The 24,025-nt window shown below is 48.9% G+C and overlaps 1 protein-coding gene across 2 annotated transcripts; it reads right to left on the bottom strand.

The window, feature by feature from the left end:
- Positions 1–810: 810 nt before the first annotated feature.
- Tgfb3 (transforming growth factor beta 3) lies at positions 811–24,025 on the bottom strand. Of its 2 annotated transcripts, XM_035445504.1 has the most exons (8): positions 22,834–24,025; positions 22,346–22,493; positions 13,789–13,952; positions 13,400–13,529; positions 7,327–7,434; positions 5,610–5,781; positions 2,977–3,130; positions 811–2,038 (listed from the first exon to the last, which is right to left on the bottom strand). In XM_035445504.1, exons 2-8 carry the CDS (start codon positions 22,449–22,451, stop codon positions 1,880–1,882), a joined length of 993 nt encoding a protein of 330 aa, XP_035301395.1. In that variant the 5' UTR covers positions 22,452–22,493; positions 22,834–24,025; the 3' UTR covers positions 811–1,879. The 2 variants fall into 2 exon arrangements, with proteins under 2 accessions (XP_035301395.1, XP_027274373.1); XM_027418572.2 differs by having other exon boundaries at positions 22,346–24,025.

Genomic DNA, 24,025 nt, shown 5'->3' with positions numbered 1-24,025 from the left:
CACTGCAGAGGCTACTGTAGATGGATGCTAATCCCTGGTGGAATTCTGTATTGCCTGGGGATCTTTTGCCTCTAAAGAGGCCATCTATCTGAAAATGAGTTTCGGTTTAGTTCTGATAACACAATCTGCCTCATTTGGAGCCATTTGCAACGTATGGCTCCTTGAATGCTTGACGTGATTTAGAGGCAGAGGTGAGATTTCCAAAACTGGTGGCTTGTATCATTTAGACTGAATCTACATGGCACATTTCTACCTGCAAGGGTGTACACCTTACAGTACAGTTGTCCTGAGATTTGATGACCATGTTTTCTCCGTGTGTGTGTGTGTGTGTGTGTGTGTGTGTGTGTGTGTGTGTGTGTGTGTGTTCCTCTCCACCTTATTTCTTGAGACAGTATCTTTCATTGACCTGTGATTTCAGCTAGACTGGCTGGCCAGAGAGCCTCTAGGGTTTACCTGGCTCTGCCACTCCCTCCCTCCCCAGGACTAAGATTACAGATGGGTAAGGTTATGCCTGACTTTTGCATGGGTGCCAGGGAGCCATACTCAGGTCCCATTTGCACAAGTCACTTGCCCCAGACACAAGATTGCTATACATTTTTCCACATCTAAGTCACTGTCTCAATGTTTGAGAATAATGCACTCTGCAAGAGGGAAGTGTGCCCAGACAGTTGTACAGTCTTCACGGGTGCTGGAGGCAGCACAGTGAGGCCAGTGTGTTCATGCTAAACAATGAGAGATTCTCTGCCCCGATTCCCGTTATCTCTGGCGAGTAGATGCCAATGTGAAATTAAGCAAAGGACACTTGTGGAGTCTGACATACACCTTAGAACGAGGTTTTTACTGTTCTAGAAGCAACCTTCCAGAAGATGAAATCATCCATGATTCCCCAAAAATATTTATTTATACAAAGATTTTGAGAGTAATATTTGAGTTCGTCTTTATACCTCAGTCTGTGCATCTGGGGCCAAATCACCGTGTCAGACACGTGCAGCCACCCCAGATACTATTGCATGTAGCACCTGCTTCCAGGAACCCCAGGGGAGCGTGGAGTCTAAGAGGGTAAGAGGGAAATGATCCCTGATGCCCCAGGCTGCGTGGACCCAGAATCCAGAGAGCGAACCCTGACCTGGAAGGTGTCTAGCCAAATGTCCACGGGCAAATATGACCAAGGAAGAAGGCGAAAGGAGAGGCCCCGAGGGAAGACACGAGAGAACAAATTCTGACCTTGGCTTTTGAATTGCGCATCTCCAGAGGATCCGAGATAGCTAGTTGCTAGCCCAGAAACTAATTGCATTATTTGTCATGACTCATGATGATGCTAATTGGCATGAGAGGGCAGTCTGCAAAAAGAACAGAGTGTCCTTCGTCCCAGGCAGTGCAAAAGATGATTCTGGGGGACTTCGTCTTGGTGACCTGTCTGAAGAAAAATGCTTGCCACCTCTAACGACATCCCGATCCCCTAGAGCAGATGTGGTACTTGAATGGGCAAAGCTGACCTCAGATCTCAAGTGCCTTCCAGTCTGGCCCTCACCTAGCCGCCACTCGACCCCATGTCCTCCCTAGGGTAGCCCTAACGAGTCCCATTACCCCACACCCTGTGGGCTCACCATCCCTTCTCTACCCCACCACCTCTGTCTGCACCACAGAAATTCCATGTTCTCAAGAGTTTGCCTTCCCCTAACCAACCCACACTTTCTTTACCACAGTGATTCTCAGAGCTAGCAGAAAGAAATGTTCCAGAAGGAAGCCTCCCTCTCGGCCGTTTGCCAGGAGCCAGGGCTCGTGGGCTCCAGGCCTCTAGACTGAGGTCTGTCACTTTGGTTTCCCAAGGAGCCGCAGCCAGTGGTGGCAGTCTTCCTTCCTCTGTCGCAGGCTGGCCTCAGCTGCACTTGCACGACTTCACCACCATGTTGGACAGCTGCTCCACCTTGGGGGTCCTGCCAACATAGTACAGGATGGTCAGGGGCTCCAGGTCCTGCGGCACACAGCACGGAGAAGCCGATGCCTCCGGGTTCAGGGTATTGTACAGTCCCAGCACCTATGGATGGAGTCACATATTTAGCAAAAGACAACCAAGCCTTGAGCCTGTACCCAAAAAACTGTGACTTCTGGTGGAAGGGGAGCTGTTCTGAGTGAGCATGTAGCAGAGTGGTCATGGAGGCTGTTTAAGATGCATTGTGGGAACAGTTTGGATGAGAGACTAGTTGCAGTCATCCAGTGGGGCAGAGGCAGACTGCCACATTGCTGGGGATTTGCAATTGATAAAAAACTCTTGGCTGCTAAGCAAAAGGTATTGGTTACTCTAAGTTTCCACGTTGGTGGAAAATGTTCTCACTCACCACTGCCTAGGCACATTTGTTAATTGCCAGAATGCGTGCCCCAGACAGGAGGCAGCAGCAGTGTGCTATCTGAAAATGGGCTTCCCAGATGACTGCCCTGCTCTCTGTCCCCCTGGAGGAAGGCAGGTTGCAGAGGTATGGACCCTCCACTCTTTCTCTTGCTATTGTTTCCTAAGTGCTTTAAGCTGTCTTAACAGAGATGGAAACCTCTCTGGGCCCCACATCCGGCCAGCCAGGTGTGCACATCTATGACACAAAGTGGCATGTGACAGTTGAATAACTTCCACGGTACAAAGGAAATAAAAGGGATGCTTGAAATTATAGTAGGAACTCTGCATGTGTGTCCATGTGTGTCTGTGTGCATGTCCATCTAAGTATGTGTGCTAGAGACTGAATCCAGAGCATTGCACATGCTAAGCATACTTTTTACCAGTGTGCTAGCCCCTGCGGTAGGAGTTTAGATTTCAGAGTGTGACTGAGTAGAACTGGGCCAGCCTGCCAAGATCTGAATGTTATTACAGGGGTTTTGCTCATCCAATATTATCACTCAAGATTCAGTCTTTTCATTCACTCCTAGGGATAAGTAGCCTAGTCAGTGGTGCCCCAGTGCCCAGAGAGCATGCACCCTGCTCCATACCGTGCTATGGGTTGTGTCTGCACTGCGGAGGTACGGGCAAGGGCCTGAGCAGAAGTTGGCATAGTAACCCTTAGGTTCGTGGACCCATTTCCAGCCCAGATCCTGCCGGAAGTCAATGTAGAGGGGGCGGACACAGCAGTTCTCCTCCAAGTTGCTACAATAAAAACATGTATAGGAAATAAACAAAAAGAGAGAGAGACTGACTACAAAAAGTTAACATATATCTTTCTATTTCTCCTTGCCGTAAGTACTACTGCCATCATAGGAGGTAACCCTAGTCCACCAAATCCCTGGTTCAAGTGTGTTTGGTTACAACAATGACTCCCTGGGAACCTGAAAGGGGCTATCAGGCCCCTCCAATCCTGTTGTCTGCAGAAATTCACTTAGCAATCCCTCCTCAGTCTGGGCAATACCGTGAGCTTCAACAAGTTTCTGAAGACAACATGAAGTCACTGCTTCCTAAGGCAACTTTGGCCAAAATCTGATTTCTTATAGATTTTAAGACTAAAACATAGCTGGGCATTGTGGTGCATGTCTTTAGTCCCAGTACTTGGGAAGCAGAGGCAGGTGGATCTCTGTGAGTTTGAGGCCTCCTGGTCTATAGAGTGAGTTCCAGGACAGCCAGGACTATTACAGAGAAACCCTGTCTCAAACAAAACAAACAAAAAAGACCAAACCATGATAGACTCCATTGTTTACCTTTTAAATAACCATTCCTAACCCAATTCTTCTATGACTCCTTCCATTCCAGGGATACTCAATTTCCTGGCCACCCTTGAAGGCAGGGGTGGTCATGTGACCTGATTAATGGCCAGTCAGAACTAAAGAAGTTGGCAGGGAGTAGGACAAGTTCTGGCAAAAATACTTGGTTATTTAGAAAAATAACAGCTGGGACAGGAAGGCTGTTGGTTTTTCCCTCCCTTTATTCTTAAGCACAAACAAGTCACCTGGTGTTCTAGAAAGCCCCATGACCACAGGCAAGAAGCTGAAGAGTCGGCACACTAGGCAAACCAGGAGAGATCAGAATGTCTATCTCTTCCAAGGGCAAAATCAAGCAGCTAGACCAACCTCAAGTCTGCCACAAGAAATCCCCTAGGGCTGAAGTTACTGTTGTCCACAGCTAAGTGCATTCATCCTGGCTGACAAATAGATACATGGAGCAAACCTACAGCCAGCCTTGGAATGGGTGGTGGCAAGCACACACCACCTCTCCCATTGTTTCCTGAGCTGGCCATCTCTAACAGTATATTTAGTTGTCCCACCCCAACTCCATTCAGGCATCTTCTCTGGCCAATTGACCCTTTCTGCTGCTCCTTTCCCTGGAGGTGCCACCCCCCAACCCTGCTCTTGGATCCCTATACATCCAAACCTCACCCATCCTTTGCCCAACTCCAGCCTTTCCTGTGTCCATGGATGCACCCCCAGGTCCCAGTGTGCAAGATCCGTCAGACCCCCTCCCAATGTCATTTCTTCCTGTTAGCCCTGGGTATGTAGGCTCCCTCATCCCTCCCACATCTGTGAGCAGTCCAGCTGTTTATAAAGAAGAGAAGCAGCAGGCTAGGCGGTGGCAGTGGTGGCGCATGCCTTTAATCCCAGCACTCGGGAGGCAGAGGCAGGCAGATCTCTGTGAGTTCAAGGCCAGCCTGGTCTAAAGTGGGAGTTTAGGACAGCCAGGGCTACACAGAGAAACCCTGTTGTGGGGGAGGGGGTAGAAGGAAGAGCCGGAGGAGGAGGAAGAAAAAGAGAAAGAGAGAGGAAGAGGAAGGAAGGAAAGAAGGAAGGAAGGAAGCAAGCAAGCAAGCAGGAGCAGCTTCTGAAGGCAGGTCCCTTCTGAAGCCATTGGTAATATCTATAATTCAAGAGCTCCCCCATGAATGGAGACATCCTACATTGCCCATCCAGTAGCATCCTCCAACCCTGCATAGATGTGATGGATCCTGTTAACTGTCAGCTTGAAATAATCCACCATCACCTGCGAGAAGGGCTCTGGGCATGCCTGCGGGGATTATCTCGATCACATCAATTGAGGAGGGGAGACCCACCCCCGTGGGCAGGACCATTCCCTAGGCAGGGGAGTGGGAGAAAGTAGCATTCAATTTTCTCCTCTTCGGCTGAATATAATGAGAGCAGCTGCTTCAAGCCCCTGATACCCTGATGTCCCCTCCGTGATGGACATAATCTGGAAATGTGAGCTAAAATAAGCTTTCTCTCTTAACGCTAATGTTTGGTGACTATTTTATCGCAGTAACGGGAAAGAAAGACAATAGAGAACCAAACTCTTTTTCAGGGGACTCCTGCATTAGTCTCCCCCTCGCGCCCCACCCCCAGCCCTATATAAACACACCTTGCTAGCACTTCAGGCAGGAAGACCATGAGGAGGCTTTCCCCAGGCATCGCCAGTGCCAACATCCCAGATTCTCCTCCTCCATTACTTTATCCAGACCTGAGCAGAGCCAGGCTACAGAAAATTCTGGGATCCCAGAAAAACAAAGAGGTTTGGAAGAGATTTCCAGTCTTCTTTCCTAGGCACATCTGTGAAAACTACTGGAGACCCTTGGCTCAATGGGCTCAGATCTCAAGCCAGTGCCACAGGAGGGAAGGTTGACCTCACTCCCTATAGGGCCAAGGCTCACCGGAAGCAGTAATTGGTATCCAGGGCCCGCTTCTTCCTCTGGCCGCCCTGGCCTGGACTGTCCAGTCGGTGTGGAGGGATCATCATGAGGATCAGGTGAGGGTTGTGGTGATCCTTCTGCTTCTTGAGGCGCCCCAGGTCTCCCCGGCCATGGTCATCTTCATTGTCCACTCCTATAAAGGGAAGCAAGGCCACAGCCTTCTGTCTAAGATAAGTAGTGTCCTTGCAGGCTGCTTCCACACCCTGTCTCAGCCTATCACTGCCCAGTCAGGATGATGGATGGCACAGTCTATGAAGGAGGAGGACACAGGACAAGTCCCCTCCCTCTCCATCCCCCACCCCATGAGAAGGCACAGACTGAGTGGAGCAACCAGCATCAGTAGTACTCAAGGTTACCATGGATACCCTTCCAGATGCCGTCACAACTCTGCACAAGAGTGCCTTGCCCTTCCTGAGATGGCTGCATCCGGGGCTCCCTCATGGAGCTGTGAAGTATCTCCCACCACTAGATGGGCACCTATCACACACTTTGGGGCTGCCACTAGATTCTGAGAGTCATTCTGAGACTCTGGGTTTCCTGCTAGAGTCTGAATTTGTCAAGATACCACAGAAGTCCCATCGAGAATTGACAGTGTCACAGTTTGAGATAGCCTGTGTGGGAGCCAAAGAAACCAGACATAGGAGCTGTTGCCATTGTCACCTGGGGCTTAGAGGGTCAGGGGTGTTTTCACTGTAACATTCAGATGAGGTAATAGAGCGTAAGACAGGCTTGGGAAGAGAGCCCAAATTCAGCTGAAAAGGAGAAGCCTAAATTAGAATTATTGTTCTACTGGGGAATCTCGTTTGTGAAGGACAGCCGCTGGCTGCTGACCATCCTTACCAGGGCAGGAGCTCCAGAAATGTAATTTACACGAGGAACTTGGATCTTAGGGAGGGGCTTTCGTGTATATAAGATGAATAGGAACCCTAGTTGTGTAGTCCCCTGTCCCGTTTGAGGTGGGGCCCATTCAGAGTAAGGGATTGCTGAGGTCCAGGCCCAAGATCTACGCTAGGCCAAGAGCAGTGTTCACTTTCTGGCAAATGGCCTGACCACTGCATTTCTCAGTTGCCCAAAATGGAGACACAAAAGGAAAAGAGAGTTTCCCTGAACCCCAGAAAAAAAATGCACTTATATTAGACATTGAGATTGTAAAGCCTGTCAACTATCATGCCAATGCTATATAAACGCATGTGGTCAAACACTCAAGCGGGCAATCAACCGTCTTAATTCAGATAATTCTTGGGCAAGGACCAAGAAGGTCCAGCAGCATCTGAAAGCTCAGGGAGTCAGGGCACTCATGTTCAGGCCCACTGGAGTTCATTTCCTTGAGGAGAGGGGAAGATAGCTCATTGGTTGAGCATGCATTGGCTTAGCGGTGTGTATTTATTACCTCATTTTGTGTGCCGAGCTTATGAAAGAGGTGCTCTTGTCCTAGTTCCCTGGACAGCTGGCCTGTGTGATTTCATCACTCCCTAGAATCCTGCTGCCTCTTAGATGCTAATGTATTCTGTCCAAGAGGAACTCGGGCCATACTCAGGGCTTTGAGGGCTAAGCAAAAATCACCCAAGCACCAAACGGCCATCTCTATGAGGGAAATTGGTCCTTTTCCTTGGGTTCTCTAAGGGGTCCCCTATTGTTTTATCCATTTCCTCATCCCACCACACCTCAGCATCATTACCTTTGAATTTGATTTCCATCACCTCGTGAACATTTTCCAGTATGTCTCCATTGGGCTGAAAGGTGTGACATGGACAGTGAATGCTGATTTCCAGACCCAAGTTGGACTCTGCAAAATAAGGCCCAGAGTCAGGGGGAAAACACTGAGTGACAAGGCAGCACACCCACCATCTGGGCAAGGGTGAGAAGTGAGTTATAGTAAGAGTCACGGGTGACAGAAATTGCTTCCAAACCCCAGAGTGAACCTCCTGCACAGGGTGCCACAGTCTTGTGTATTTCTGTTACATTATGAACGACTAGTAGCAGGCATATTGGAGGCAGATAGAAATAGTCACCCATTTTCAAAGGATACTATAAAGAGATTGTTGCCTACAAACATGGGGTAAAAGTGCAAGGGCACACAGGGCGTTGGTGGCGCACGCCTTTAATCCCAGTACTTGGGAGGCAGAGGCGGAGGATCTCTGAGATCCAGGCCAGGCTGGTCTACAGAACGAGTTCCACAACAGCCAGGGCTGTTACACAGAGAAACCTGTCTTGAAAAACCAAACAAAGTGCAATGACACAAGAAGGAAAGGAAAAGCTCACACCGGCTAGGTGTCTTCTGGGAGAACAGGTATTTGAGTCAGTCTGCAGAATAGGATAGAAGAACCAGGGATTGGGGGCAGGGCCTAAGGTGAGTAACTAAGGAACCTATCGGCAGAGAGGTATTTAAAGGCCACAAAATGGAAAGCTGAGTGTCAGGGGTGGGGGAGACGGGTGGGAGTGACAAGGGTCGGGGTGAGGGAATCAGAAATCAATGCTAGAAGTTACACTACTCGAGATTCAGGGTTCTTGTAAATAATGTCAATATTGCTGCCATCACCGTGGAGATTAAGAAAGTAGTTATGCCAGAGGATGTACGAGGCAAACTGTGGTTATACTTGGTCATATTTTCTCTAAGGAATAAGATTTAGTGAGATAAAAATGACTTGGGAGTTTCTTTGAGAAGCCTGTCACCACGATGGGAGGTTGGGACTGGATGGCTGCATGGGGACACAGGTGTGAACACAGAATGGTCAGTCTATCAGCAGTGGCTCTAGAGAGCTATGCTCAAGGGTCCAGATGACCTGAGTTCAACCGAACGAACTTGGGGAAACCTAGAGGTGCTGGGCTTTGTTGATGTTGAGTTCCAAAGGGCCAACTCAGGCCTTTTCTCCTCTTGGCTGTGGGCTGATGTTTTGGTAAACAAAATCGAAGCAACACTTTGAGAAAAGGGGTCGGGTGAAGTAAAGAGAGAAAGAAAAACAGAAGGAAATGAAGGCATGGACAATAGTTCAGTCTTTAAAGGGCCTGCTACACAAGCATTCAGACCTGAGTTCAATTCCCAGAACCCATGTAAAAAGCCAGGAGTGGTAATGCATGCTTGTAATCCCAGAATTGGGGAGCCACTTGGTGAGCCTCAGATCCCAATGAGAGACTGTCTCCCAAAAAAAAAAAAAAAAAAAAAAAATCAATGTGGATGGCTATCCTGAGAACAGCAGAGGGGGTTGACCTCTGGCTTCTACATGTATGTACAGACACATGCACACACTTGCATGTATACACACACAAATACATGTACACAAAGTAACTAAAAAGTCTGACCGAATCAAATAGTCACAGAGAAAACCAGGCTGGTATAGTGTCAATCCTGGTGGGTTAGAGCTCTGTGCATCCTAGGGCAGCAGCTAGCTGTGGCTGTTGTAACAGAGATCACAAAAGATGGACCTTTCCAGGTGAACATCTCAGTGAGACAATTGGCTTACTGTTCCCTGAAGTCACCTTAACAGTCATCTGGTCTCGGGACCAACTGATGTCTGCCTAAAGTCTACTGTCATCAGAGAACACCCCAAAATCCATTTGGTTCAGTACCCTTCTCCCAGGCAAAACTGGTATGGGCAGGGTGATTCCAGTCACCATGGTGGTGAGCCTGGCATCCCAAGGATCCAGATGACATGAACTCAGACAAAATGGTGAGGAACTAACTCACTTCCTCCATAAACCCCAATGTCCAACCAGTTCTCCTTATTCTGTCCCAAAGAGAACTTCAAGGGCAGCTGTTAAGCTTGAAGGTCTCTGTTCCAGGTCTGCTCAGTCATGGAGACAAGTCGGTATAGCCAGGCAGCTGAGGGACAATAGAGGAGACATGACCAGGCATGACGTCTGCCCTCTTCTTGGTGTTAGGAAGCTGGAAGAAGCCATGGTAGCTGCAATAAGCAACACACAGCACTTCCTGTTCAAGGATGTGCAAGGTGGGGCGGAAGAGACCTAGAGTGAGCAAGTTCTACGATTCTGGGTGTTAGAAAGTGAAAGTGCATATGGGCATGTTGGAAAAGGAAAGGTCAGAGTGTGTGTGGCCAGCATGAGACAGTGGCCTAACTTGGCCTACGGCTCTCTCTTTAGGTAGAGGGCTCAGAGGTGATGACAATTACCAACATTTGTTGACATTACTTTCAGCCAAACTGCTCTAAGAATTTATCAGCAATAGTTCATTTAGTCTATAATAATCCTATAAACTGCAGGTTGGTGGCAGTGCAGGCCTTTACCAGCACTCGGGAGGCAGAGGCAGAGGATCTCTGTGAATTCAATACCAGCCTGGACTACAGAGCGAGTTCCAGGACAGACAGGGGTACACAGAGAAGCCCTGTATCAAAAAACAAAACAAAAAACTCCTATAGCTGGGCGTTGGTGGCGCACGCCTTTAATCCCAGCACCCAGGAAGCAGAGGCAGGTGGATCTCTGTGAGTTCGAGGCCAGCCTGGTCTCCAGAGCGAGTGCCAGGATAAGCTCCAAAGCTACACAGAGAAACCCTGTCTCGAAAAACCAACCAACCAACCAACCAAACAAACAAACAAAAACTCCTATCAACTAGAAACATCATTAGCTCATTGTACAGTGGAGGTCACTGCAGTTAGGGATATTAAGTAGTTTACCCAAGACACCCACAGCGAGTAGTCATTTCAAGGTCAGGAGAGAGAGCTGTGAGCTCCGGTGAGAGAGCCCACACTATACTTTTTGTTTGCTGTAAACTAGGGCTCACTATACAGACCAGACCAGCCTGGAAGTGGTTGATCCTCCTGCCTCAGTCTAGTGCTGGAATTACTGTTTGTGCCACCATTCCCAGCTGAGATACTACACACCTAGTTGTCATGGCCAAAGAACAAACAACAAAAGGCACTGTAGATACAATGATCCTCCATTCACTGAGAGGCAAAATGCCTGTGCTTCCTTACCATGCCAGCCTGACACTGGGTACATCCTGCCAGCCTGGCTCTGTATGCCGATAAACTGTGGGCCATATGAGTCATGGCACACTGGTGGAAGGACCTGATTCCCCCTGTCCTGGAGAGAGCTCCAGGCAGCCCTGGGCCTCAGCCTGGGTACCTGGAGCACACCGGCTTGCAGATGCTTCCTGAGTGACTCCCAGACTACAGGTGTGACTCAGGCTTCATCAATCCACACCATCAGCTGCTCCAACTTGGAGTCTGTTTGCAGCCTGGTTTGAGGCCATGAACTCTTGAGGAGGCTTGTGAACAAAGGCCTCAGCTACTTCCCCTGAGGGAAGGGAGGGGTGGCAGAATTTGCCTACGTGTGAACTGAAGGTTCCAGAGAAAAACAAACCTCAGAGTTGGCAGTGGTGGGGTTTATTATAAAATTATCTTTTCTGATGTCTCAAGGAGGATGGAAAGCATGTTCTACACAAACTTCTCATTGAGTTCCACAGCTGTGGACACAGGCATTCCAAGTGCCCAGGGCTTCAGGAAGATCCAGGTGGAGCTGATCAAAACCAGACAGGCAAACTAAGATGAATTCCCCCTTGCCCCCCCCCTTTTTTCCTGGCCCATGGTAAGTTCTGAGTGGAGAGCTGCCTGAATCAGAGGTGTGTTGCTGCCACCATTGGCTGAGTCCTGTTGATTTTCACAGGTGTTATCCTCCTAAATGGGCCTGGGAAGGGTCTCCAGCCCACCATGTGTCAACTCTGTTGTTGTCCCTCAAGGTCCATGGATGGGAGCTTGAAGACTTGGATGCCTAAGAGTACAGTGGATTATGGAAGTAGGAAAGTCCCGTTGGAGCCTCACCCACAGGGAGCACCGAGGCACGGGTTAGAAACAGTGTGCACAGCACATTTCAAAGGGTGACTACTGCTCAGCTCTGGTACAGGGTCAGGGGCCAAGCTTCCAATTAGTCTCAAGAAGTCAGCAATCTTTGTTGGGTTGGGTTTTGTCGTTGTTGTTTGCTTTTGTTTGCTTGTTTTTTTTCTCTCTATATATACAGCCCTGACTGTCCTGGAACTAATTATGTAGACCAGGCTGGCCTCGAACTCAGAGATCTGTCTGCTTCTGCTTCCAGAGTGCTGGGCTTAAAGGCATGTGCCACCACACCTAGCCCAGCTTTCCGTGAAATCTCCCAAATTTTAAAACAGCAAAAACCCTGCAAAAATGTAAAGGCAGGCAGCTTGTGACCTCTGCCTTCAACCATACTTTCCTCAAACATCAAGGACATGGAAGGGTTCTCCTGCCCCAGGACTCTGGCTGCCAGTATGTAAATGGAGTAACAGTATCACAGCTGATGATGGTGGGGACCAGGAAGAACAGATGGGACCCTATATGTAACCCTCCTACTGCCACCTCCAATACCTTCACCACAACCACCCCCACCTCCATTAACACCTCCTCCTCCAACCACCACCACCACCAACAACAACCACAACCATCCCCACCACCTCAACCACCACCACAAAGCTGTCAGAGCAGGAAGTACCAACATGGTGTCAGGAGACACCAGACTATCATCACTCGGGGGACAAAAGTTCTAATCCAGGCTGGATAAGCTTAGTCGAAGAACTTGATCACTCCGTACCTCAGCTTCCTTATCTGACATAATGAAAACTTATTCTTACAAGATGCATTGAAACCCTCAAAGTTCCCTCAAATACACATGACCCTTAAGACCGCTCTGGGAAGCCTGCAGGCTGGAAGCAGTACTTCAATTTCCAGATGAGGAGTCAAGGTATGTGGGGATGACATCTGGGACATGTGACATTTGATATACCTGTTGTAGAGTTCAATGACACTGGGCTTTTGAAACTCAATTGGTCTACACAGAACCTGCCCTGAGTTTCTTCTTCCACTCTCCCTTCTTCCAACAGCCGGTGATACCTCCTGGATGTCCTGCCTAAAGCCTTAGATGTCATCTGAGAGTGCTCCTGTGTCTTCACACAGCATACCTAATACTAGCCTATTGGCTCAACCTCCAAATTGCAGAATGAATCCGTGTGATTTCCATATTCACTTCGATGCCTCTGTCCAAGCCCCTGCCACCCTCCTCTAGGCTGCTACAATGCTCCCTAAATGTCTTCCTGGCCTTTCCCCTTTACTTCCCAGAAACTGGAGGGCTTCTGTTTAAAGGGGTAAGCCACATCATTGCACCCAAATGCACACCTTGCTAATAGCATTCATCACACTCGGAGTAAGCCCCAAACCTTCCTGTGGTCTGATACATACTTAGCCAGATGGCCTTGGCTCACGGCTTTTCAGTCTGTTCACAGCTGCTACAACAAATCAAGCTAGGTTCCAGCCAGGGGCCTGGGCCCCACTGCGTCTTTTGCTTAAGTCCCCCTTTAGCCTGGCCTCCTGACCTTAAAGGGCTAGCTCCTTCTCATCACTTGGATCACAATATCAGACTCCCTTCCCCATGGAGACCTCCTCGAAGCAGCAGTGTTGGAGCACCCAGCCATCATCCCCTTGATTCTTTAGTTTTCAGTGCGTTATCACAGACTGACATGCCACTTTCTCAATATGTTCACTGCCACCAGAATGTCTGCCACCAGAATGAAAGCCCCATGGGATCTGAGCTCTCACCTGTCTTGTTCACTGCTGAACTTAGAGGGCCTGACTTAGAGCCAGCATTTAATGATGAAGTAGAGAACAGAGCCACTAGCAAAGCTAGACTTTGAATCCAGTTATATGGCTCCACTAGTCCTCTCCTCTTCCCTTTCACGGGGCAAAAGGGACCTGAGGTTCCTTCTGAAATGTTCCTGCTAGGAGTTTACCTACCTCTCCGCAACAGCCACTCACGGACAGTGTCAGTGACATCAAACGACAGCCACTCAGCAGTGCCCCTTGTGGGCAGATTCTTGCCACCAATATAGCGCTGCTTGGCAATGTGCTCATCTGGTCGAAGTATCTGTGAGGCAGAGGAAAGAATGAATGTCTAAGACCAGGCCAGAATACCAGGAATAGGTTATACTGCACAGGACTGGTGAGCCAAGCAGGGGGTGACTAAAGCTTTCTGAACACCATGCCCTTTGTGCACCTCAGGTAACTCAGCACTCTTAATGACAGAGGCTCTGAGGGGTCAGCTTCAGACCAGGTCTGTCAGACCCCACGCTCAGTGGAGGCCAGGAACTGGCTTCCGGTATGTGGTTTCCAGCTGGAAGAGGTACCTGGAAGAGCTCAATTCTCTGCTCAGTGCGCTTGGAGCTGGGGTTGGGCACCCGCAAGACCCGGAACTCTGCCCGGAACAGATTAGTTCCATTTTTCTCCACTGAGGACACGTTGAAGCGAAAAACCTTAGAGGTAATCCCTTTGGGGCAGACAGCCAGTTCATCTAGAGGGAAAAGCAATGGGGAGAGGCACAGTGAGTGAGCGCCCAGTGTGCTGCCAGGAGATACATGCCAAGGGGCCCCAGTCCTGTCTATGACCTCCCCAGAAGCTTGAGGCCAGAGATCTGAAGGTGGAGATGCAAGGAAGATTTCTGGTGATTTCAGAGTCATGCAGAATCCTGAGCAAGGAGACAGTGGAGCTACAGGACATGTAACGGAGACTGGGCAGTCAAGTGTAATTGTCCTCTTTGCCCACTGTCTTTTTTTTTTTTTTTTTAAGGTTTATTTAGTTTATGTGCATGAGTGTGGACTTTAGTGTTTGTATGTGCACCACATGTGTGCAGTGCCCACAGAGGCCAGAAGAGGGCCTTGGATCCTCAGAACTGGAGCTATAGGCAATTATGAGCTACTAACACATATGCTAGGAATTGAACCCTGGTCTTCTGGAAGAGCACGAGTGACCTTAACTGCTGGGCCATCTCTCCAGCTCTGCTCCCACTGTTTTGCTAACCCAAACCGCTAAGCTCTCCAGACTAATTTTCTTAGTCTTTCAAAAATACAGATTCTCAGCCAGGCCAGCAGCACAGCCCATAATATCATCACTTGGGAGCCTGAGGCAGGAGGATCTTGAGTTTAAGGCTAGCCTGGGCTATGTAGCAAGTCCCCGGCAAAACAGATTCTGAGAAGATAGCAGTTAGTCACTTAGCTGTCTTAGAGCTAGTTGATTCAAATGCTCACGTTCTTGTTCACTGGGTATTCACTCATTTCTTAAACATGGTTAGGGGCTGGAGAGAGGGTTCAGAGGTTAGGAGTACCTGCTGTTCTTCCACAGGACCCAAGTTCGGTTCCTAGCACCTGTGCTGGGCAGTTTGCAACCAGTTGGTTGTAACTCTGGCTGCAAGGGATCTGACACCCTCTTCTGGCCTCCTCAGGCAGACAGCCAGCCAGACCCAGACTGAGACACACACACACACACACACACACACACACACACACACAGACACACACACACATGCATACAGACACTCACACACAGAGATAATAATCTTTTAAAAGTGTAAACATATATGAAATAAATACTACGAGCCAGGTGGGATGCTGATGACAGGAAGTCACAGTCCCCGCCTGCAGGTGACACAGACCCAAATCACAAGACCTTTGGTGAAACACAGGAGTGGCAGGAAGAAATGAGGAAGGATGAAACAGGGACAAGTAATCACAGGAAGGGGTGGTAGCAACCTGTACCCTGCAAGAGGATGGGGCCGGGGGAGGACAGAGGAATTGACACAGAGGGGCTGCTGGAGGCAGAGACAGGCCAGAGTGGATGAGAGACCCACAGTGGCAAGCAGGAGCCAAGACAGAGAAGGTTGAGACATCAGGCTGTAGGGACACTCGTGTGACAAACTGAGAGCCTGAACTTCATCCTATTGATAATAGGGAGTTATAGAAAGTATTTGAACCAATACTGTGGCTTAGACCTAAACAAAGGGCAGTTTCTATGGCAAAGAGGCCATATCTCAAGTCTGGGAGAAAAAAAATATATACACACACATTTCAAATCAAAAGAGCTAGCTGTCTCAATTACTTTCTCTTTATGGGTTAATATTTCTGTGATGAAACACCATGACCAAAAGCAATTTGGGGAGAAAAGATTTTGTTTGGCTTATGCTTCCACACCCATAGTCCATCACTGAAGGAAGCCAAGATAGGAACTCAAACGGGACAGGAACCTGGAGGCAGTAGCTGATGCAGAGGCCATGAAGGTGTGCTTCTTCCTGGCTTGTTTCCCATGGCTTGCTCAGCCTGCTTTCTTATAGAACCAGCCTAGGGAATGGCACCACCCATAATGGGCTTGGCTCTTCAGTCAATCACTAATTAAGAAAATGCCCTACAGGCTTGCCTACAGCCAAATCTTATAGAGGCATTTTCTTATTTGAGGCTCCCTCTTCTCTGGTAACTCCAGTTTGTGTCAAGTTGACATGAAACTAGAGGGTCTCCACCCTTGATAGCATGTGCTATGCCAGCCTGTGTCATCCTGTCATTCTTTTCATCCCTGTTCATCAGCCAGAAGGCAGCAGATGTTCTCTGCAGTTCCGAGCCGGACAAAGGAGTGCAGAAGGCTCCATCTTCTCTGCACCCGTGTCCTTTACAACATCAAGGTCTGAGAGCATTAACACCAGAGAAATCCTTTCTACACAAAGGGTGACAACAGCCAGGACTTGAAATTCAAGCTCCTGAACCCAGATCCCACACATAATGGACATGGCTGGAATGAGCGGGTAAGTACCCCCAGGGGTGGGTTAGGAGTCATGGACTAAGCAGGGCAGATCTGAGGCCTAAAACCCACAAGTACGTTCCTGAGCTTTAGGAAAGGATGAGTGGGTGTTTCTGGAAATTGCCATCTGGTGGGCCTGACATTCGTGGTTAAAGGAAAATTAATGGAACAGATGTAGGAAACAAATGTGTGAATACCAGCTAATGAAGCCCCAATTAATAATTAATTAGCCACAAAGGAACAAAGACTGCCAATTATTCTCTAAGCCAGTCCAAATAGGACCAGAGAGAAGAGTTAGTGATGGCAGTTCTCCTGTGGGTATGTACGAAGGGATGCTAGAGGTGGAACCCAGAGCCTCTCACATGCAAAGCACACACTTAAAAAATGCTTTATTTCAAGTTTTAATTATATGTACTTAGGTGTATTTATGTGAGGGTTTGTACACATGAGTGCAATGCCGAAGCAGGTCAGAAGAGGGCATCGGATCCCCTGAAACTAGAGTTAGAGGTGGTTGTGAGCCACCTGATGTGGATGCTGAGATCTGCACTAAGGCCCTCTGAAAGAGTATCACACATTCTTAACTGCTAAACCATTTCTCCACAAAGCCCACGTTTTATAACAGAGCTACATCCCCAGCAATTTCATGTGTAAGTTGACAGATTTGTAACTCTGGATATGACTTGGACCAGCAACCCTCTCAATGACTGAGCGTTGGTCTGGGAGAAGATGTCAGTCTGGCCTCTGCAGTGACTATCTGTTGGGAGAGCATGAGTCAGGGCAGTGTGCTTTACTGAGGAAGAAAGTAGGAAATGTAACTAAGGAGAAAGGGGCCAGAGTGGGGTGGAAGCCGGGCAGTCAGGAAACAGGGAAGGTGATGCCCTAACAGAGTCCTCAGGATGTCCTGGTGACTGTTCTAATAATGTCCACTCCATCACTCATGTGAAAATTGCAGGGTGAATAAAGAAGGAATTGGAAGCACATGGGAGGGGGTCAGAGGCTGGGGAATCAAGATCCTGAGGTCAGAATTAGAGAGATGGCTCAGTGGAAGGAGCACTGTTGCTCTTCCAGAGGACCTCGGTTCAATTCCCAGCACTCACATGGTGGCTCACAACTATCTGTAACTCCAGTCTTAGGGGATCTGACACCCCCTTCTGGTCTCTGCAGGCACCAGGTACACACGTGCTATAGGCATACATGGAAGCAAAACACCCATGTACATAAGACAAATTTTTTTTTATATGTCCAAGACCATGCTTGCTGCTAAGCATGATGGCCTGAGTTCGATCCCCAGGACCTACACTGGAGGATAATAGACTTGTGAAAGTTTTCATCTGCCCTCAACACATGTGCAAGCATGCATGAGTACCCTGATACACACATAAATAAATATAATAAATTTTTAAGAGTTCAGAGCCAATACATAGTAAGACCCTAACTCAAAACAAACAAAAAATATTTTAAAATAATTAGTGGAATGAATCATGCAAATAAATAAATAAGACATATAATATACCACCTTACATTTTATGTAGCTCTAATAATACTTGAAAATAAAGAGAATATATAAAATGATTTATTCTACCCAGAGAAACATGGAGCATCAGAAAGGCTAAGTGGTTTTTCATGGCCACTCAAGTAGTAGGTGGCAGAGGTGGGATCTGAACCCAGGTGGGATTTGACCACACCCTATTTATTGAACCTGAGACCCTGAAGAAAAAGTAGACCTGGAAGATAACCCAATGGATAGATAGTGGTTTTCAGCAACAAATATGATGGGATTCTTCAAAGTGGCCTTGGCATCCGTCCCAGCACTGCCTTAGAGTCAGTGACCAGGACCCCTTGTGCCCAAGCTCTGCTCGTGACAATCAAGAGCTGGGTGCAGGAGTCACCTCAGTAAAGCACATTATTCCCAGCTGCTTCTATTTCTTGGAACACTGCACAGTGACAGATGCTCTTTCCTCTGTTTTGCTTTAGGAAGTAAGAATAGCAGACAACCCACAAAATGCATGCACAGTATTCATGGGGAATCCAGGGAATTGTATGTGTAGCTAACTACCTCTTAAAATACTTTCAGACAGGTGTGTATTGGCTTGACGACCTCCTTTCCGAGGACCAATGGAGGAATAATGAGCAGCAGGGCCACTTGGAGTGTGTTTAAAGCAGTATGACCCCACCACCCAGCGACTGACTGCACTGAGTGGGTCCCCAGCAGTTTCCCCAAAGTTTTCTATGTGCTTCCAGTGTGAAGCAAGGAAGGACAAGCAAATTTTATCATTTTTCTGAGAAAGGTACATGGCTTCAAGTGTTCTGGGAGCTTGAGCAAGCCTTGCCTGGATGGTCTCAAACTTCACATGGATTAACCTTGAAATGAATTAGATGTGTTGTTTAGCCAATGTTTAAACGTTTTGTGGTAGAAGCCCATAAACAGTTTAAGTCTGTATTACAAGTTGGGAGACTTCACAGAAATTCCCAGATTCTCTACTACCCTGGGAAATGATAAGACATAGTTAAGCTGGACCTACATTCCTGAATGCAGCAATCAGTAAGAGCCACACCACACAGTGGCTTCCTCTTTTCCCAGGTCACTGGGGCTCCAGAGTCTCCCAACCCAACCACACCACATATGCCTACTTTCTCCATGACCTAAGTACTTTGCCATGGTGCCTGGGCCATAGATGCTCTTCTAGAACCAGCTGCACCCCTAACCTAGTGCTTGCAACCCCTCTAAGGAAACTCTTTGTCCCATAGGTCACCCCATCTTTAAGCTTGTTGAGAACACAAGTTCCCCAAGATGTCTCCATACTATCCCTATTCTGTAAGAGAGAGGTGGGACGTGGGTGTTCTCTCCGGATCCCCCTTTGGATAACCAGAGCCCTACTGTGTGTCTAACATTGGTATCTGTGGCATGTGAGTTCTTTCAACCTGAAATATCATTGAACTAAATCTACAAGTGGCAACCAGAAAAGAAAGCCCCCAAAACACTAGGTATTCTTCCTGCTGGGGAATTCTGTGTTTGTCTTAGCTCTTTCCTTGGCTGATAAAAAGAAACAAGGGTCTCAAACAAGACACAAACAAATCTAAGCCAGAAGACGAAATGATGCTTACACCAGTGGTTGCATGCATGATACATGAGACAGAGAAAGCACCTATTCATCTCCCATGGCAACATCCTAGAAAATTATAAGATCACAGAGTCTTGCCTCTATCTCCCAGCAGGTACTCAGGCAAATCATCCCCAGATGTGACAAAGTGAAGGGGAGCCTAGATGACCTCACACAAGGAAACTGAGGCTCTGGGAAGAAGTAACTCATGGCTGAGCCTGCTTAACCTGCTTGAGGCTATCCAAAAGAGAAATGAAACCCATTCATTCAAGCTGGGGGAGTTTGTGTGGCCTATGAATCTCTGGGCCCATCTCCAATAGTCAGAGGTGAAAACAAATCCAGTTATTCCCAAGCAATAGAGCACCCGGGTTACAAAGGCAGTAACTACTATCTCCCCCTGGGTTACAGTTGACAGTAACTGCTGTCCCCTCCTAGTGAGGTTAACCTAGGACTCATCTGTGTCACAGATCTAGAGATTAGGCTGTGTTCTACTAGAGCCTAAAGATTAAAGGCAGTCTTAAATTGTGCCTTTTACATGTATACTGCCACTTAGCATGAGTTTTGCACACATCCTTTCAAGGTTAGATCATGTAACAGACTGGCCATGACAGGGCAGTCAGTCATAAGACAATGTTCTATACTCTCATTTTGGTGCCCTGCTTCCCACTGGAAATACCTCCTTTTGCTTTTCCCCTCTATGGGCCCCTGTCACCTTGCTCTAGCTCCTATTGTCACTTCTCTCCAAATGCCCATCCTCTGATAGTGACAAAATGTGGACGTGAACATCTTCTCATAAGCCATCTCTCTGCTCCACAAAGCTCTGGCACAGAATTCCTGACAATGCAACAGCATAGACACAGAGCCAGTCCCATGTACCCTCAGAAGTTCAGGACAGGTCTGCCAATGGTAGCCCATGCCTTTAACCCCAGCACTCAGGAGGCAGAGACGGGCAGATCTCCGTGAGTTCGAGGTCAGCCTGGTCTACAGAGTGAGTTCCAGGACAGCCAGGTCTACACAGAGAAACTCTGTCTTGGAAAAAAAAAAAGTTCAGGACCGGCTTCTCTGCTCAGCAGCTGCCACAACCTTGTTTGTACTTAGTGTGCCTTGTGCAGCTGGGTGAGCCACACCTGACCAGCTAGCTGCAGGACAGGCCCAGGTGCGTGTCTGTTCAGTCACCGCATCACCTGTGCCGACTGCAGAGCGCCTGAGCCTGCTTCCAGGTGAGCCTCTGTGGCACTGCCTAAGTCCCACTGAACACTGACTCCTCCTCAGCATCTTGTCCACTATGCCAAGTTGGCATAGGCTAGACCATGACTCTATGGCCCCCATGCTCCACTCCTGTCTCAAACTTCCCTTGATCCTACAGCCTGGGAACTGCACCAGTTCCAGGCCTACTCTCTTGTCCTCTGCTTTCCTCAGGTTTGTAACCTTCCCTGTTTGTGGCTGCTTCGACTTGCTTTGGTAGGTGACCAAGGAGTCAAGGGTTCAGCCCATCTAAGCCAGGATGACTGGAAACTGTGGTCATCTGGAAGTCCCTGAACTAACACCAACGAAGGGACCCTTGGCAGGGAGTTCTAAGTCTGCCTTGTTTCCATCCTCGACTCCCCACAAGTAGCCAGATCCTAAGAAAAGGACACTCCAGGTAGTTACAGGAAAGAGCACAGAGAACACCCTCACCCCACCTCCAGAAACCACAGGTTTCTGCCTGGTGTAGGCCAGCTCCCCACTGGCCTCTGCATCTTCCTTGAGAGCCACTCCACCCATTGGCACTCATTCCTGTCCCTTCCCTGCAGCCAGGTTTCTTTAGCCTCCTGCTGTTTGCCCCGTGGCCACTCTGACTGTGCCACCCTCCTGGCTCCATCTCCTCTTCCCACCCCACTTGGGCACTGCCCACCTCCCAGGTGGGCCTGGGCTGAAGTCACCAGGGCACGGAGGACACCTGCTGGCAGGAAAAGCAAACAGAGCTGCTCCAGATTCAGGCCCAGAACAGCTCACATTCCTCTTTCCTGGGCTGTCAGTTTCTCAACATCTGCCAGTTTCTCTCTCTTGTATTGAGGTTTTTTAAATCCCCATTCAGTAAACACACATGACTTCCACACGTGTACAAACACACACAGAGACGTCTCACCCAGAAGCTTCACAGCTCCTCAGCAGGCGCAGACAGCAGCCTCCTGGGAAGAAACGCTCCCAGACAATCAGACCCATCACCCCCACAGCCACCCCTCCCACCCACAACCTCACAGTCAGCAGATGCTTTTGGGTTAGCCAGTGCCTCCATCCTGCACTCCTGTGTCCATTAGCCAGGGAGGCCCTACATATGAATCTGTCTACTGTGTAATGTAAGAGTCCACATCGTCCAAAGTCCACGTATGTGGGAATATACATGCATTATTACCCTCCCCCTCTCAGCTCACGTGGGTCACGTGTGTGTGTGTGTGTGTGTGTGTGTGTGTGTGTGTGTGTGTGTGTTAGACTGAAGGGCTCAGGCTGCAAGAAGTTCATAATCTCATCTCGTCTGGGTTTCCAAAAACTTGACAAACAAATTTGGGGCAGATACTGTGCTTTCTGAGAGCTGGAAAACCAGAGCTGTGGCACAAGGATCTGGAAAAAGCTGAGAGAATATGGAGAGTCCAGACTCAGAAGACCATGAAGTTTTTTTTGGGGGGGGGCAACCAGCCCACCCCATGATGGAATCCATGTGCTTACAGTTAACCTCTATGGGCACATGTGTGAGAACATGTTTCCTTAGGTGGCAATATAATTCCAATATCCACCAAGCATGTGATAGGAGTTCAGAATGCCACTTGGCTCCAGGACTCCTGGCCTCTTGAAGTGCTTGGCTATTACCAGAATGTCTCCGTCTCCTTTCCCACCCACCTACCCAGCTGCAGCTGCAATGCCTGACCTCTGTAGAGAACCCTGGGGCACTCTGCTGTGTAACCACCACCAGCCCCCCTCTGTGGAACTCCCATTTCCAGTTCATCCCCTCCAGAGTAGACACCCAGCAAGCGTTTGGACTTACTGTGCTCCGCCAGCCCCTGGATCATGTCGAATTTATGGATCTCTTTGGCATAGTACTCCGACTCAGTGTTCTCCTGAGTGCAGCCTTCCTCCCTCTCCCCGTGCATCTCTTCCAGCAACTCCCGGGTGCTGTTGTAAAGTGCCAGGACCTGATAGGGGACGTGGGTCATCACCGATGGCTCAGGGGGACTGGTGAGCCTGAGCTTGCTCAAGATCTGTCCCCTAATGGCTTCCACCCTTTTCTTCTTGATGTGGCCGAAGTCCAAGGTGGTGCAAGTGGACAGAGAGAAGCTTACTGTGGCCAAGTTCAGTAGGGCCAGGACCACCAGAGCCCTTTGCAAGAGCATCTTCGTGTATGAGCCCAGGAGCGAGGCCAGGGGGTGGGGGAGGCCTGGCAAGGAGGAGACCCCAGTAGAAAGAGGGAGGAAAACCAGGCGTCCTCCCCAGATCCCAAAGACTGAGGCTTGGCAAGAGGGTGCATGAACTCACTGCACTGTGAGGGCTTCAGGACTCCCAGGAAGCGCTGGCTGTCCCAGGACGAAGTAGCGGACTGTGGGCGATGTAGCGCTGGGATTCTTGTCCATATGTCTAAACAGGTTCTGCTGGGCTCTGGCTCCCAGCAGGCCAGGTAGAGGGCAAGCCGAGGTTTGGGAGGGGTGGCAGGGCAGCTGGGAGTGAGCTGGAGTTTTTCCTTAGGTAAAAATAAATAGAGCGGATATCTGATATTGCCAAACGCTGCTTGGTGATGAGGAGAAAGTGGGTATTTTAAAGAAAGTGCAGAAGGGCCATGGCTGGGTCCCCCAAATCAGAATCTTTGCCTTGCCCGGAAGAAGAATAAGAAAAGAGAATGGAAAAGAAAAAATGTTTAAAAAAAAAATCACCAGTGGGTATGTAGGGAGAGGCAGGGCTGGGCAGCCGCAGGCCCAGCTAAAGGTGGGGGCAGTGCAGGACACACTTGTCTCCATTCATGCTTTCCCTTTTGTTTACACTTCCTCGGGGGTTTTCTAAATGGCTCTGTTCACGCTGCCTCTCCTCTTCATTGGCTGGGATGAGAGATTATGTGCAATGGCAAGCAGAGAGGACAGGCCTCTTGGAGACAGCTCGGATAATCCACTTGGACCCACAGTCACCAGCATCTTAGCTTGTCTTCTCCCTCGGCCATGGCTTCTGTCCCTTGCTTCTCTTTTGGGGTTGGGGGGGGATCAAAAGGCAAAGAAAATAGAAGCCGATTCACCGCAGCTGACTCCGGAAAGCGTTATTCCTTCCTCCGCAAGCCTCTTCTCATTTCGTGTCTTGCCTCTCTGTGGCTCAGTCCCCTACACTCGGCCCTCTCCTTCCCTCCCTTTCTCTTTCCCCTTCTCTCTCTCCCTCTCCTCCCTCTCTCTCTCTCTCTCACACACACACATGCACACACACTGCTTTCTCTATTTCTCTCTGCTGAAATTTTATACCTCCCTCCCATGACGTCTCGGCCTGGGGTGGGGGAGGGAGGGAGGGAGGGACCAGCGCACGCAGCCTCTCTCGCTACACGGTTTTAATGTTTTAAACAGGCACAGGAAAAGCCGAGCCCATTTGAAAAATACTTTGCGAGTCCTCTGGTTCGACGTGGTAACTGAACTTTTTTTCCCCTCCTCTTGGAGTCATTCCTGCTACACGTTGGCTGTTTTTCTGGAAAGTTACT

This window comes from Cricetulus griseus, chromosome 5 (assembly GCF_003668045.3).
Source record: "Cricetulus griseus strain 17A/GY chromosome 5, alternate assembly CriGri-PICRH-1.0, whole genome shotgun sequence".
Classification (NCBI taxonomy): domain Eukaryota; kingdom Metazoa; phylum Chordata; class Mammalia; order Rodentia; family Cricetidae; genus Cricetulus; species Cricetulus griseus.
This window is presented reverse-complemented; position numbering and strand designations above follow the sequence as displayed.

Excerpts from the sequence above, each read along its gene's own strand:
- Tgfb3 (XM_027418572.2), bottom strand. The coding sequence starts at position 22,691 with ATGCTCTTGCAAAGGGCTCTGGTGGTCCTGGCCCTACTGAACTTGGCC. Across the intron at positions 13,953-22,345 it reads CCAGGGGCTGGCGGAGCACA|ATGAACTGGCTGTCTGCCCC; the intron begins GTAAGTCCAAAC and ends TTTTCCCTCTAG. Across the intron at positions 13,530-13,788 it reads AGAGAATTGAGCTCTTCCAG|ATACTTCGACCAGATGAGCA; the intron begins GTACCTCTTCCA and ends TCTGCCTCACAG.